General features: G+C 38.8%; 1 protein-coding gene across 1 annotated transcript; it reads left to right on the forward strand.

Moving 5' to 3' along the window:
- The first annotated feature begins 1,584 nt into the window (after positions 1–1,584).
- RNF208 (ring finger protein 208) lies at positions 1,585–15,008 on the forward strand. Its single transcript, XM_072430002.1, has 2 exons — positions 1,585–1,759; positions 12,890–15,008. The coding sequence occupies exon 2, from the start codon at positions 13,626–13,628 to the stop codon at positions 14,421–14,423; it is 798 nt and encodes a 265-aa protein (XP_072286103.1). The 5' UTR covers positions 1,585–1,759; positions 12,890–13,625; the 3' UTR covers positions 14,424–15,008.
- The last annotated feature ends 2,263 nt before the right edge of the window (positions 15,009–17,271 follow it).

Here is a 17,271-nt window from a genome sequence, read left to right on the forward strand (position 1 = left end):
ATATTTCTCATATTTCTCAGTGCCCCCTCTAGTGGCTAGTTATCTCTATGCCTCCCAACTGCATTCAGTATCTTTGCCGATTAGCCACTCCAAAAAATCTTATTGGATTTGATTAGACATTTATTTTTAATGGACCCTCCACATACATCCACTGGTCAGTGAACTGGGAGGTGGGTGCAATTGTTTATTCTTTTTCAGTGCCCTCCCCCCCATGTTGGCATCACAACATTGGGCATAGGTGTTACGGGGCCAAGGGTTTTAAAGGTAAAAGCAGGATCTGTAGCATACCATTGCACATTGCTAGCTCCCTGCTTGTCATGTGATCTTGTGTCTTCGGTACCTCCTCTGTCACTGTCTTGAAATGAGTATGCAGTTAGCAAAGTGAGAGTGAAATCAGAACTCCTGATCTGTATATTTTTTCTAGGCCTGTGACTCAAAATGCAAAAGTTTTGGACCGAACTTGTTGCCTGGCACCTATACCAGCTAATTGTTTTTAATAATTATACATTCATTCTACAGACAATAGATTCATGTCCTCGAGTTGTCAGTTTAGGAGTCTTAAAGTGTTCAGCAATCCACTGTGCTGCTTAAAGAGGAACTAAACTCAAAAACAAAAAAAAATACACTTACCTTCAATCCTGCAGGGCAGTCCGATCGCTCGACATGCGCCCCGGAGCAGGTCGTGGTGCTGCCATCTTCGTCTTCTCTTCTGGGTTCTTCACCCTACGACACCTGATCCTGGTGCGAGATAAAGTGACATAGGATGGAGAAAAAAAATTGCGCATTTCACTGCGAATGCGTGAGTTCGGCAAATTTTTCTCTTTACGTAAAAAGGCTCCTTCTGCGCATGCCCCAGATGCTCCGGCATATGCAGAAGGAGTGCCCAAGAGCCTCCCAGGCTGCTGGATGTACGTATCCCGAGAGGCTTTGCGCTCCTATTTATTCTCAACATCCTAGGGGATCAAGAATTAGGGGTTGGTGCTGCACCCTTTTTTTCTAAAAAAAAGGGGGTGGTGCACCTAAAAAAAACAAACAACTTTTATGTAACGTGAAAATTCTGAGTTTAGGTACACTTTAAACAACCGACGGCTATTGGGGATTATTGTTGTCCCCACAGAAGTGTCCCCTCAATCATCCCCTCCCACCGCTCTTAATAGAAAAGAAAAGATCTGTACAGCAATCATTTGTAAAATTGTGTCTAACCATCATTTTGAGTAACAATTATTTATTTGGCATTGAACGATTATTCTTTAGGTGGATGCAGATTTTACCTGGCAGCAAAGAATTGATATATTCCATGAAATGTTTTGGGATGCATGGGTTTATATGTTCTATACCTGAATACCTGTATGTATAAGCATTCTATTATCCTGCATGCAGGCTACGTCATTCTCCTGTCTACACATACGTACAGCAGTGTATTTTTCAGGATGTATGAAGAGCCAGTGTCTCCACCACCACCTCCAGTCATTAATCAGCAGCTGGATGGATGCACAGAACATATAGGTGGTAGATGAATGGAAGAGGCAGTGACAGGGGAGGAGACTGAGCACTGACAGTTGCGCCATGCAGAGGGTGGACCCAGCAAACCTGCATCCCACTGGGCTTGTGCTAACTGATTGAGAGAAACAGCCTGCATCACTGCAGCAGAACCCACTGCAGACAGCCAGGCTCAGGGAGGAACAGGAGCAAAGAAAGAGCCATTTCTTTGCAAGGAGGGGGGATGAAGCAGCAGCTTGTACCACAGACCTTCCAGCTGGTAGGATTATCATCTTTCTTTTTTGAATCCCTTCTGTGGGATGTGTGTATGGTGGTGTAGGGGGAACAATTTCTTCTGTGTTGCATCAGGTATGTCCTCATCTGTAAGATCCAGGATCTTCCATCATTCTGCTCGACCATGGTGCCCACTAGGGAAAGCAATCAGCCCAGCTAATAAACCTGGACCCTTTCCAAGAAGCATTACAAACCCTCAACATATTTTCTTTCTTATTTTTCTTTCTGTGAATTGGATTATTGAAAGAATGTTCCCATTCTAACAGGGTGAAAAATGCTTTTGTATCTAGCTGATCCCCTGCTGGAGGTGATCACAATGAATTGCACGCTTATTTGAATGTAAATCTTGAGCCTGGGGGAGAAGTATTTTGTGCAATGGAGCTATATAGAGTGTATGGTACAGAGAGAAGAGGGAGGAGGAGGGGTGTATGCTGGCTGCATCCACTCTGCCTTTCAGATAACCTTTGGAGAATCTGGCCTCCCTAAATTCATCCACAGCCCTAGGCAGGAAGCAATGGAGCGTGGCACCTTATTTATGATCAGGTTTTCTATCCAGTAAAAATGATTGACGAGCAAAGCATAGTAGTCCATAGTAACCGATTTGCATTTTTGCCATCTAAAATAAATGAAAGATAAATCTGGTGGTTTGGGAATACTGCACTCAGTAGTCTTCTTCACTACCTTGCAGGGAGGTGTGGGTGCAGGCAAGGGTGCGTCTAGGTGTGCAATTGTGACTGAATATCTCCCCCATTAGCTAAGCAGATGGTAAATATTAATGCTTTTGTCTCAAAGCAAGAAATTTTGCTTCATAGTTCAACCAGGCATTTTAAATATTTATTATTAGTAATCATTTGAGCATTATTTTGTTTACAACGTCTTTTTTCCTAATGCATGCTTGAAAATTCAGAGAAAAGGTGGAATTTAGGTGCCCTTTTTTGAGGAATGTAGGTTAGTTGTAGGAGTCAAGGTTTGGTCAATGATTTGGTCTAATGGCCCCAGTGGTAGCAGCTGACATTTTTGTATCTATCTGACTTCACAAGCAAATCCTTTTCCTCATCATGTAGCCACAAAAAGATGGTTGTCAATGTCTTTCCCACAATTCTGCTTTTGTGCATTTTACTTGAATTACCACATTATTATTATTGTTTAACTTTACAAAGTCAGTCGACCTTATATGGATGGATTTGATTGCACTTATAGTGCACATAGAAGCATATAGTCATTAATCATGTAAACTTTCCCTTCTCCTAATCCTGGATCTATAATACACCTTATAATATAGATAGTGGATATGAATGAGGCCTTTGCATTGCTTTTGCTTAAATGGCACAGCATTAGTACTAAACAGTGGGATGCTTGCACCTGGGTGATCCAGCAAACTTGGCAGTACTTAGAAACAATACTAGTCCAGTATTGAAAACGTTTCCAAAAAATAGCAAATGATTTTAAGAAATGTATTCCAGGTTTGCTAGATTACCCATGATCGATCTCCCATAATAGTCTATCTTCTCCTGGAGAGCTTTAATTAATCAGACCCAGTTTCTTATGTTAGCTGATTGCTGACTGGGTACTTTCATTAGCTGGTGATCTCATTCATTTCTTTACTTCTAAATGTCCAATGTTTAATTCATTTGTTAATTTAATACACTATAATACATTGGGTTGTATTAGAAAAATTAGACAAGGTGGATAAGTAAGGTAAAAAGTACTATACCACCTAAAGCAGGGGTGTCAAACTCAAATACACAGTGGGCAAAAATTAAAAACCTATACAAAGTCGCGGGCCAACCTTAAAATTTATTGAAAACATTTAGGACATTTTTCCTTCTCATTGGATATAAAACCTTTTCTTACAGAAAAAGAGGTTTTGCTTTACATTCAATCTGGAACAAGCCTATAATAGAGAAAGAGGCATAAGAATTTTTTTTTTAATTTTTTTAGGGAAAAATCTTATGCCTCTCTATATGTAGCCTTCTGAGTTAAATTTAAACGGTAACTTTTTTGCACAGGCTAACAATAATAACAATTTTCTTTTATGAAAATCCATCCATGCCTTGTAGTAGCAAAGAAAAGTACAGCTGAGGGGAGTGGTGAAAATGCCAGATGTGGCCAATGCGGGGCTAGAACTCCCTCTTCATTGAAATAGAACCGCTACTAAAATTTTTGCATTACCTGAGTCTATAAAACAGTCCAGTGCAGGACCATGCGGAACCACGCTGTTCTATAGACGTGAGTGATGCCCGGAATCGTAGTAGCAGCGCTATTTTAATGCAGCGACGGGCCAGCTGCAGGTCATATTTAGGATTCCTTTGGGGGCAAAAAAAAAACATGTGCCAGAGTTTGACACACCTGACCTAAAGGATATACAAAATGATATTATCCTCCCACCAGCTTAAAGTGCCTTCCCTCCTTGCCCCAGATCATACATACCTTTATCCTGCATTACTTATACGAGGCTGTCTCCTGAAGCAGGGGACACTTTAGTGGTCCTATATAAGTGCGCAGGTGCAGCCAGCAGGAAAAAGATTCAGCATACAGGATATAAAACAGCACAGTGCACCATGGTTGCAAGATTCAGGTAAGTATGAATGCGGTGGGGGCCCATGCAACTCTAGGTCCTAGGTTGGACTCTTGGCCAGGACACTATTTGCATGAAGTTTGCAGGTTTTCCCTGCGTTTACATGGGTTTCCTCCAGGTACTCCAGTTTCCTCCCACATTCCAAAAACATGCAGTTAGGTTAATTTGGCTGTCCTCTTCTGTTCTCTCCCAAGGAGTGCAGTGACGATCACCGGGGTTTCCCGGTGATGTCGCTGCATGCGTCGGTGCGGGCGGGAGACGGGGCGGGAAATTCAAATCGCTTTGCATTGAACTCAATACAAAAAAGCTGTATTGAGTCCAATACAAAGAAATCCTTATATAATATATATATAGTTGTAATATATATATATTTTATAAGCTACTGTACAAAACATTACATTATACACTATTTTTTTTTTAAAGATTTTTTTTTTGTTTTTTAAAAAAAATTTTATTATTAAATTTATAAGATTTTGGACATATTTTGGTGAGTTATGCGGTAATTCGATGAATTATAAGTAAATATTGAGTAATTCGGTGAATTATAGCCCACAATCTAAAATAAATTTCCATGCAAAAAATTAACACTTTTTGTATGGAAGTACAGAAGTTCGGAAAGAATTAAAATACCCCGCGTTCGCGTACGCGTCCCTCGGCGATTCCTGATGATGTCCGTGCATGCGCCCGTCGATGGGGGTCGTAGCGGGAAATTCAAATATTTTGTATTGGATTCAATACAAAGTCCTGTATCCAATCCAATACAAAATAATACAAAATATATTTATGTGGTTTTGTCTATAGGTATGTGACGTTGGACTGTTGGACACTAGGGAGGTGTTTTAGAAAAATATATTACTATACAGTATACCGAATTATCGAATTTTCAGTACTTTTGATTTATTTATGTATTCTTGTTTAAGCTGATTTTTGTGTCTTTTATTTAATTTTATTAAAAGTGTTTTTTATTGTTTTTTACGATTGTGTGTTTCAAACATTTTTTATATTCATGATATCTACTAGACCCCTGTTCAGACATATTTCTGTAAGTTACAGGTCTACAATTTAAAAAAAAAAAAATTTCATGAAAAACAGTGTACCGCTTTTGGTACAGAAATCCAGACATCAGTGTAACTCCCAGGTGGTTAATAAGGAGTCAAATGCAGAAAACAAGAGCCAATATCCCGACAGCGTGCTGCAGAAAAAGTCTATCCTTTCTGTGGGGAAGCCTTGTTGTCTCTGCAGAGGTCTGACATGCTTCTAACTAAAGCTAGGTACACACGTGCAATATTTGTCATTTAAAATCGAAGGACTAACGACAGATCAACAATTATGCGCGAATATTTTGAACGATCGTATTGTGCACAATTCTGTACATGCTGTAACGATACGATCACTCAAATATATTCCACCAAAAATGTACACACGCTAGATACGATCGTTTGAACAATGCAGGAAGTGACATGTAAAGGAGAAAGTGTATCACAGAACAATCCATGATCACTGAACAACTGTACACACAATATATTGCGAACAATCGTCGCCTTATCAGATCCGCCGGGAAGGTCGTTCGTTTCCAGTGACAATCCTCGTTCATCGGCGTTGTTGTGCACTTTTTTGTTAACGTTTGTCGGAAGAACAGACGTTAGTCATTCATTTCCAAGGATAATTATTGCACGTGTGTACGCAGCTTTAGTCAGAGCTGGAGCTTTGGAGATCTGTAGGGATCAAGGGGCCTCTACAAAGGCACCTTTCTAAGGAAAAAGAAGATTGTAAAACTATGAACACCTTTTGTTTTGTTGCACCTTGAATATATTTAGGTAATTTGAACTAAAAGTGCAAATGTTTTATCACAATGGCCATCAATATTTACATCATCCAGATCAGTTAATATTATTATTAATAATAAACAGGATTTCCCCTTTTTTTTTTTTTTTTTTTTTTAGAAAATGAGGAAGTTTAAAGTATGACAGTCTAACACCGAATGGCAGTGCTGCAATATTGTAGAAATTACTTCATCTAAGTAGTTGAATCATGTTGCTTCCTCTTCGATGATTATGACATGGGGCAACTTTTAGTACCACTAAAGCCACTTTCTGCTTAGAGTTTGTTATATCCACATGACTGTCTGAGTTTGCTTCTGTTTCCAACCTACAATGTACTGGTAGGATAACTGGCATCCTCTTTGTCTTTGGATTATATGTTGTATTATATGTGATGAAGTGGTTGGCATGACCTTCACATCAATGGACCTGATTAAAGCTCTCCAAGGCTGGAGAGGATACACATTTATCAGTGAAAGTGGGTGATCCAGCAAACCTGAAATGGATTTCTTCACAGTCATTACCTATTTGCTAGCACATGTTTGGAATACTTGAGGAGATCCATTCCAGGTTTGGTTAATCACCCAACTTCACTGATGGAAGTGTATCCTCTCCAGCCTTGGAGAGCTTTAATATATCAGGCCCATTGTCTCAATGTTCCCTCCCATTTTCGATTTGTACACCTCCTACTAGAGAAAAGGGGTGGAATAGGGGAATAGGGGTGTTGTTGGATGTTCCTCATTCTCTTCTGTTCTAGTTTTTATATATAGGACAGATTAAAATCTGATCTGGCCAAAATTGTTTTGTAAAGTCCTTGTGAGTTTGCTGGCCTGGGAATGTCAAGTGATAAAAGGTTTCACCAAAAGTCAATATCTGGCCACTACTGGTCCACTACCTTGTGGAGCATTACTGTAAGCATAACACAGGTTTTGCAAGATCTTCAGGATTGAAGGGTAGCATTGTATGATTCACATCTGTGGGTTGTGGTACGCTGCTTAGGAATGTTGGGGTTGCAGTTTTGCATCTTTTGTGTGCTACTAGGCGAATAGGTTTCTTTAATAGATCACAAAATGCAAAAACTATTTTTATGCAGCAATCTATTCTATCATTTAGCTTTAATCTTCTTTCTATATGGTGCATTACCAAAAGCTAAAATCTGATTGACTTCCATGGGTTTAATGCATATTGTTGCTCCCTGTGTAAATAAATAAATAATCTTCTTAAAAGGCATTCCAGAAGGGTCTTTCCTAGGCTCATGTAGTCATAATTTCCTGTAATTTCATGTTATCATGACTAAACTTGTCACTATTGTTAAAAAATACCAGTCGCTATCACAGTGAATTATATATATTTTATTTTTGGTAAGTGTAAAATCAGCCTATGCTTTCCCCACTCATTGTTCCAGGCAGATCAGCATAATTTATTGTTCCTCCATTGTGCTATTGTCTCAGTATATGCTGCTGAATGTATGGTGGAGGCTGTCAGTAATATGTTTTTAAAACATGTGGTACGATCCTGATCGCTGTGGGATATTATAAGGGCTCACAACATTTAGAATGACTAGAACTGATTTTTTTGCTTTATTCCATAACTGATTTACTTTTTTTTTTTCTTTGATACATAACACACAGCAAACCAATATGCCATGCTGGGTACATTTTGAAATATATGTGTCTCTATGTCTGCCTGCAAGCTTAATCAGCCAATGGGAGTTACTAGGAAATCAAGTGTGGCATTGTGAGTCAGCATTTGCATAAGGCTAGGAAAATCCCCCACATGGCAGCACACTGCTAGCTAATAGGTTAACACCTGCAACTATGCCATTAGTTTAAAGGGTGAGTCCATCTATAAATAATATTTAGGTATGGATAAAACAATGTGGGCTAGTTCCTCAGTGCACTGGATATTGAAGATTCTTCCAGTGGTTTTGGTCAACCAGTTTGAAATGAAACAGTGGGACACATAATTGTCTTTTTTGTATTGGCGATGAATGATAGATTACATTAGTTCATTAACTATATCATTTCTGCTCCTTGTCTCTAAGACTGCTGTTTTCTTCAGAACAGGTTGTTTTATGCTGGTGCTAGATTTCCTTTAAACACATGATAAGAAGACAACTTGACAACTAATTTCAGCATTTTCTTTGTGGATCGAGATGGATTTGTCTGCACTTGCACTTGGTGCAAGGAATTGATATGGGTAGACCTAAGCTTAGACCAGCAGCCTTGGTGCAGGATGTGAGTTTAAGGAATGAAAGTAGGGTTAAAGGTTAGACGGGGGTAGAAGGCCAGGCTTAGGATTTGGGGATTTTTGTGTTAGGTTACTTTAGTGTGGTTGGATTTAGTGTGAATTTTAGAGAAAGATTGATGGAAACCTGTACTAACAAAAAAGAGAAAAACACAGGGGACGTCATTGCTGGAAAACTGTTGTGTTACCTAGCTGCATGTACCTTTAGTACTTAAAGTCACTGGTCTGAAACACACATAAAAAAGTTTGTAAAGTCAGCGTGCCTGATCTGCATAATTATCCATATTTTATAATAGGAAAACTACTAAACCCAGGACAACAGTCTGACAGCAGGCAAACATGTATTTTCAGAAGGAGTGGTTAGCAATGGAGCAATCATTTGTACTTCCTTACTTTGTTTCCCTAATGGTCTTTATACAATTGTCTGTTTTGGTACATGAAAATACATTGGAAATAGAAATTGCAGTCTTTCCTATGTTCCTAATTTCATCCATGTTCTGCAGTCTTGTAGGAAAGGAAAGCAAAAGTAACACTAATGTCTGTGCATTACAACATGTGCATGTACAAGGAACAGTGTGAATCAAGTCTTTAAGTGTATTTTTTAAAAAATATTGGGTACTTCTGGGTATGAAGAACATTAATTTATTCCCCTTCCACCTAAATGCTGATTCTTGGTGATTGGCTGCTCAGGCACCAAAGGCGGTCATATTGCGTCATTTTAAGAGATTGTTCTTAGCTCCAATTTATTTCCGATGATGGAAGAGTAAAGGGAAGGTCACTCTAATAACAGTGACTAAATAAACAGCAAGGAAGCAAAGAAAAGAGGAATAAGGGTGGCCTGGTGGGGACATTATTATAGTGTACTTCTTGCTTTTCCCTGCATGTCACATGCAGCTACCCCACAAATATTACAATTTTTTTCACGGACTCATTATCATAGTATTAATGCTTGGCAGCTGTCCCCTGTAAATAACAATTAATAATATTGTATAATACCATGTTATTATTGTGTGTGTGGCGGGTGCCTTGCCCGGATCAATTGGAGACACAATGCACTGCAGAGAGTGTGCATTAACTGTGTGTCACATTAGGCTGCCATGAAAATATTCTAACTGCTTAATACTCAAACACATTAAAAATAAATACTTATTGCAGACTTTTGTTTTCTTTCTATTGAATTCACTTACATATTTATAAACAGTTTATAAACATCGGAAAATAGTGTAGATGAACAGTTTGGAAGTTTATATCAGTTGGTGAAGAGAATCATTTTTAATGTTGCAACATAAAAGATAAGCACTGGGTTTCTCAACCAGGGTTCCTCCAGAGGTTGCTGGGGGTTCCTTGTGCAGTGTGCCATCACATTATACTGTGTATTATAGATATATAAATTACAGCAGGGGTTGCTTGAAGACCTGAAAGTTATGTGAAGAGTTCACCTGTGCAAAAACAGTTTTTATATAGCTATACCAGGAGGAAAAACTTGTGACGGGGAGAAGTGTCGCCGGCAGATCAACCTCCTCACACTCTGTCTTCCACTAATTCCAATTTGATACATCACACTATATTTAGAGATATATATATATATATATTCATACATACACACACACACACACTAGTATACTATATATATATTAGTACACATACACTAGCAATTTTTTTGCAATAATAATTATGTGCATAACCTATTAACTTATCTTCATCCTTTGCACTGCAGCTGAATCTAAATATTGCACAGGGATTCAATCACAAAGTGATCTTACAAAGAGAGCTTTGTAAGAAACATTTGCCTGTGTATGTGTGTATGTCTACCCTGACACAAACTCATATCAGTCATCTTGCCAAGCATCGATGGTGGATGTGGCAGGTGACTAAACTCAAGTCAGACAGAGTTCAAACATGAGAAAACTACCAACAAGGAATGAGTTCAGGAATGTGTCAGAGAGGAGCTGAATCTCTGTGAAATGATTCTGGTTTTAGGACGTTATCTATATAAAGTATGGAAGCCACTGTAGAACTAAATATGAAAGAAACAGAAAAAGAAAACCCTTTACTGCACTTGTGTGTGTTTTTGTGTGTTTTGGCAAAATTAACAATAGGAAAGAGGCACACTGGATCTATAAAGAAATAAAACAGAGATAAAACTTAAAGCTAATACAACCATTTTCATTTCCTAGTGGCACACCTCTACTCTCCCTAACGTTGGATAAACCAGTTTAGCTGCTGGTGATGTAGTCAGAATATTTCCAGTAACAGGTGGGGTCACTATGGCACATAGGAGGGTACAATTACTGCTATGATCACCACTTATTGTTAACAGATGAGACGAGCACAGCCAAAGTTTTTCCAGTGTCATGGAACTTTTATTCCAGAACTTGGAACTGGCTTGTGAAATTTCCTGCCATGTTCCTGAAGACTCAGGACGTTCCAACTTTGTTGACTAATTGTTATGTGACAGAAGCACACAAGTCCCGGTGACACACGGGATCAAAGTTAAAAAAAGAACTATTTCTCACAATCCCCGTTCTAAAAGGACTTGTTACGGAAGAATCTGGCCATTACGGAAGAATCTGGTCATTAGTAAAGCTGACCACCTTGGAATTTGAGCATACAATAGATTTGCTCAAACTTATGGAGTGTGAGGGGTTTCCATATTGGCTATTGTTTTTTTGGGCTTACTGGGCAGTTCCTGGGACATTTGGAAAATGGGTGAAATCATTGTCATGTTTTTTAACATAGATCCACCCTCTCCATCTGACCCATATGTGCTGAGAGCAAAAATGATGGAACATTTTGAAATTTGTGGGTTGTTGCCAGAACAAGGTGCATCTTCCAAGAGATGTGTACCAGTTGCAGCTGTACAAGGGGAATTTTCTCACTTTTTTAGAAGTAATCTCAGATTTCCGGTTTCCTAGATCCTGCAAGCAGATAAAGACAGAAAAAGATAACCTTTTCCCTATTCAATCCTGAACTACAGGTCTATACCATTGTTTCTCAATCAGGGTTCCGTTGGCCTTTCCGACCATCTATTTTGATACCAATGATCTTTTTGGCCTGATCTGTACAGGTGATATTCTTCTCAATGATCACCAATGTAAGATTAATTCTTCTCACTAACCATTACACTAATGTAGTGTGAGTTGTGGATATAGTAATTATAGCAGGGGTTCCCCAAAGACCTGAAAGTTATTTGAAGGGTTCCCCTATGTAAAAAAATGGTCAAGAAACACTGTTCTATATATTTATAAACATATAAACTTTCCATTTAAAACTAAAATGTAGAGCCATTCTTTAAAGCCCTCAAGGTGTACATTGAGGCGATGAGATATCTGTACCTACATTCCCAGTTTCTCTCAAATGAAAAGAAAAAAAAGTTTCTCCCATTAAAAAGCAAAACTATAATGTCTCATTCCCCAGTGTATGTAATTTAGCATTATTACAGAAGTTAATAATATTGTTCCAAATTCTCATTTTGAGTTTAGCCCTTAATTGTAATATTTACCAGCCCCTAAAACAACTTTCCCAAATTCAGTGATGATTTCTCTTCTGAATTTCTCTAAATTACAACTTATATATGCATATCGAAAGCTGCAACTTTCACACGCCAACAAAGTGGGGATGAGCTGGCAGGTAAACAGTCTTCAAAGATAAAAGGAAGTGAAACTTTTGTTATCTGTTTGTCCTAAAACTTTCTGTTGAATATTTTGATACTTTATTTACATAAAACAAAAATTCACATGCTGCTTGTGCCATATGCTTTTACTGACCTTGTGCTAATAGTAGGTTTCAAGGCAAGCAGCTAAATTCACAGCTCATATATGACCTGGCTTATTAGCCAAAGGTTTTATAATTCTGTCCAGAAACATTTGGGACCCAGTGACCTTTGATAGACGGCACAGCCAAAAGGCTAACACCTCTACCTCCGTTAGACTTTAGAAAGACATTGGTGTCCCCTTCCAGCAGCAAGCTTTCTGATTGGACTGTGAAGGAGCAGCAACACACTAAAGTAATATTGCTGCTAACTTTGCCAGTTTCCCCTGTTAGCATGAAGAAGTATCTAACTTGCCAGTAGCATTGCCTCCTCTTCTTCCAGTCTGGATTCATGTGAAGGGGTTAATAAATAAAAGCAGATATCAAGATAGTTTTAGGTAATAGGGCTGATTGCATATAAAGTATTAATATTAAATAAAATAATCAACAAAGGAATTCAATGAAGTATTATCATTTAATAGTTAAGATCTTGGGCCAGATATACTTTATGGGACAAAGTATAGAAAAACAAAATAACAGCATGACCTACAAAACTTGCCAAGAAAATAAAATAAGACAATAATCTGGTGTCTTAGTCTCTGCAAATATGACATATTTATCCACAAATGTTATAAAAAGTTTTTAAATACTAGAAAGGTTTGCAATTTTTTTATGCCTGTTGGCCCTTTACCTTAACTTTCTCCTTATTATTTTTGCACAGGTGTTCACAGAAAGAAAAGGTCCCTTACGTGACAATTTGCCAGTAGATGAGGTAATAATTGACAAAGGAAGACACAGATCTTTCTTTATTGAATAATTCAACTAGATTCAGCAAGGTTTCCTGACTCCACCTCTTACCCTGAGACTTAAAACAGACATCTGTATATACATCTAACTCATGCCAACCTTGCACAAAGATCTTCAGCCTCCTGGAATGCAACTGACCTGTTAGTGGGAGCGAAGGAGGCAGTCAGAAGAAAAGAATTTGTTAAAACATTTTTAAGCCTCTCTCCAGCCTTGCACACAAATGGCAATAAAGCACAAAGAGGTGGAGCACCTCCTCATAAGGTACACAACGCCCTTGAAGTGATGTTGTTGTACAAATAAGCCTGTCTGCACGGAACAGATTTGCCTAGAAAATTTGGGTTTGGGGACCTGCATCTTCTCCATAAGTTCAAGAAGTGGAGATATCTAAAAACAGATAATGGATTACAAGTTTAAAACACTGTGAGTCCTTGGCATTTTTGGATTCTGGACCTTGCACAACACCTTTACAATTGTATTTTATTTGGAGACTAGACACCTTTCTTTGTATCACCTGGTATTAGCTTTGGTTGAGAGAGAGAGAGCATGGACATCTTTTTAGGTCAACCTGCTAATCAAGGCTTCTCCAGAAGCAACATTTTGCCAAACATATATTTATAAGTGTTAAAACATTTTCACGTTCCACAAGCCACATGCAGGGGGCTCTAGGAGAAAACAAAGTTGCGGACAGTAATGTGAAAAAAATTCTTATGTCCTGTCTAAAAGGGCAACAGGTGATCATCAAAATGGAGGCCATGAAGATCATACAGGCAGAGAAGTTTTCTGAGTGTCAGAACTCTCAGACACGGTATGGCCCTCCTTCACGGAAGGAGCCACCTCTAGTTGCCAAGCGGGCCTGGCCTTCAGACTCAGAAATTATTGTCAACCAGGCCTGTGGGGAGATGCCCAGTCTAGAGGGCACTCCAGGCACTGTGGGGCTTCCCAGGACACCCCCACCACCACGGCGAGAGAAGATCCACCCTGGGCAGCGGAAGGCAAGCACAGAGATTTGTTACCATCGTAAAACTCCATCTGATGAGGTCATTGTAAACCAATATGTGCTGCATCCGTCCACTCCATGTGAGCCTTTAGAGTGCCCAACTTGTGGTCACATGTACAATTTCACCAACAAGAGGCCCCGTATCTTGTCTTGTCTACACTCTGTCTGCGAGGAATGCCTTCAGATCCTTTATGAATCATGTCCGAAGTACAAATTTATCTCCTGCCCTACCTGCAAACGGGAAACGGTGCTCTTTACAGACTATGGCCTAGCCGCCCTTGCTGTCAACACCAGCATCCTCAACCGGCTACCAGCCGAAGCCCTCACGGCCAACCCAGTGCAATGGAGCAGCGAAGCAGACCGCAGCTGCTACCAAACCTTCCGCCAGTACTGTGGTGCAGCTTGCAGTTGCCAGATTCGTAATCCACTCTCTTCCTGTTCAATCATGTAGCTATTTGGCGAGCAGTTTTATCTTGGATAGTGCCGACTGTGGAATCCAAACCTACTGGACCAGCAACCAACGCTCTCTGCAAACTTTATTACATATCAGTCAAATAGACTTTGTGGTTGAAAGTTATATCTAAACCAATTTAGTTTACATCAGTCAATTCATCTTGGTGAACTTGCTTCTCTTTGTAGTTGGTCTGTCAACTCTCTCTCTCGCTCCTTCCCTCTCTCGTCTTCACTTTTATCCCTTCCTTTACCGTTTATTTTTCTAACAACCTTTTCTAAGTGGCGATGTACATAGGCATGGTTGGATGGGTATAGACTGACTTGACCATTTCAGTAAAAAGTCTCTTTTTCTGTAACCAGCTGTGTCACCTAAGCCCAGTACCAAGCACAACATTAGGTGATGTACAAAGCCTGGCGTTATCGACTGAGGTTGTCCTGAAATTCCCTCTAAAACCTCCAGGGAGCACTGATGTCACCACTTTCAATTTGTCAAAATTGTTTTGCCAAAGCTTTTGTTTCATTTGCTGACCAAGACAAAAAACAAATATGGAATAATAAGAAATTATATATTTTAAATTATTGTATGTGTTTGAAAAATATTTAAAAAAAGAAAAAAAATCACTGCTCCGCATTAACCACTTTGCAGGTCCTTCTTGCATCAGTTTAACCTTTTCATTGCCAAAGAGGTCTACAGTAGATTGCAGCGCAATATCTGGCGATCTTTGTGATGGTAAAAAAAAGGAAAGGTTGGGTTTGTGACCAACTTGTTCTGATGGGAGAATCAGGGTGGGAGGAGTCTATCTCTTGTTTTTGTTGAAGGGTTTGTCATGTTTAACTTTTTTGAAAGGAGCCCTGCTATTTAATAGCTTTGCTGACAAGAGACAACGGTTATTGTAGCTAGTCTAAAATATCCATCAACTGTATAAATGGCTACAAACACACTGAGTTTGCTGTGCTGTGTCTCTTTTTTTCCCCACATCTTCTGAATTGTGTTTAAAGAAGAGAAATCCCATGTGATAGAGAAGAATATTAAAAAATGGATGTAGTTAAAATCATTACAAAAACTAAAAAATTAAAAAAACTTTAACATAAGTTGGGAAAAAAGCCATTCTAACATACCGGCTACTGTTTACCAACATTCCTAGAACCCTGATCTTCATTATAACTGGTAAATCAAAACATATTTGATTTTGTTTAAATGTTATAGAACATTTTGGGTCTAACATTCCTAAATTGAATCTGTTGCCAGACAAGTTTACAAACATCCCTAAATAGCAATATATGTCATATGTAAAAATAAATCACCCTGTCCCCTCTCAAACATAGCAATAATCATAGTCATAGTCTTAATCTCAAAGGTGAATATGCAACAAGAGCTCTTATAGCAAGAGCAAGTGAAGCTGAGCTGAAAAGATATGGATAAGTCAATGTTTCTGCTGTAAACTTTGAGAATTGCTCCACAGGGTATGAAGCTACAGATGTCAGTGATGGGCCACATGTTCACTGTAAGGCATTAGAGCAAGAATAGGAAGTAGGTGAGTGTGATATGATGAAATGTCACGCAACTGGTAATAGATAGAGACTTCAATGCCTCTGCTATAAGCTTTGAGTATTAATTGCTCCACATAGCCACAGATGTCAGTGACGAGCCACATGTTCACATTATTTGGTTTTGAATATGCTCACACTTGCTGACCTGAAGGAATTCTCAAACCTTTTAAATCCATAGTAATTAAACGCATGTTCCAGGTCTGCGCTTTAAAAGTATTAGGTATGCAAGTATAAGGGTAATACAGCCAGTCTATTAACAGCAGGACCGATGGTGGTGGTTTCTGTACCCCCTTAATGACAGACGAACTTTAAGGTGGCCTTATATAGGTCTCAGAATTTTAGGACTGACGTTATCTAGAATAGCCAGGCTTTTGGATATTTCCCCTCCTTCGCCATGCCAATGACAATGCCAATTATTTGGACAGAATGTGGTGGGTAATGCCCTCTAACAAGTAGTGGTAAAAATCAAGCATGAATATTCAAAAACCTATACCTAGTTATAAGAAGCCTGTGAGTGGGTGAAATGCCCAAGCATTCTTTATACAAAAAGGATATATTAAGGTTAGAAAGAGACTTCAGTGAAAATGAGCAGGATATTCCTAAAATCCTAATGGAAATGTGTTTAGTAAACAGTTTTTTTTTACCTGTAGCAAATGGCAATTTACAGGTAAATCTAGTTAGGCAACTTGGGATGTGTAGGAATAAATTCTTCTTAAAATAGAAATAATTGTGTTACATTTTCTCCTAATAAATGAGTGACTCGATTAGCAGAGTTACTGCTTTGTACATAGACCTCAAATGATAAATATTTTTTTTTTTTGTAAGTAGGGTATGTGCATTTAGGTATTTCAGCTAAGCTGGATATTTCGTGGATTATCCTACTCCATTGCATTTATTTTTATAGGGGTAGAGATATATTTTAAAACAACCTGATTTTAAGTTTTGTGGATTTGAATTTTTTATTTCTTTAGTACAGCAGGTCTCCTACCTGTATACAGTCTTACAGGGATCATGTTATTTCTAAACCTGAGAGTCTGCTGGCTGTAAATTCTCAACTCCTCCTAGTGGTCTAATTATACTTCTTCATGAAGTCACATTATTCGAAAAGTATTAAATTTACACAGAATGATTGTCAATAGACTTTAGTCCAGCCAGGAGTGTAAATAGAAATCAGTGGGTCTTCCAGCAGAATATCCACCCCCAGGATAAAAAATAAGGAAAACCAGGAGAGGAGTCACCACTGGCAGTGTCACTGTAACCTGCAGGTCCCACTCCCACTGTCCTTGGACCATCCA

This window comes from Pyxicephalus adspersus, chromosome Z (genome assembly GCF_032062135.1).
Source record: "Pyxicephalus adspersus chromosome Z, UCB_Pads_2.0, whole genome shotgun sequence".
In the NCBI taxonomy this organism is placed as follows: Eukaryota; Metazoa; Chordata; class Amphibia; order Anura; family Pyxicephalidae; genus Pyxicephalus; species Pyxicephalus adspersus.

Coding starts and splice junctions, on each gene's coding strand:
- RNF208 (XM_072430002.1), top strand. CDS start 13,626: ATGCAGGGGGCTCTAGGAGAAAACAAAGTTGCGGACAGTAATGTGAAA.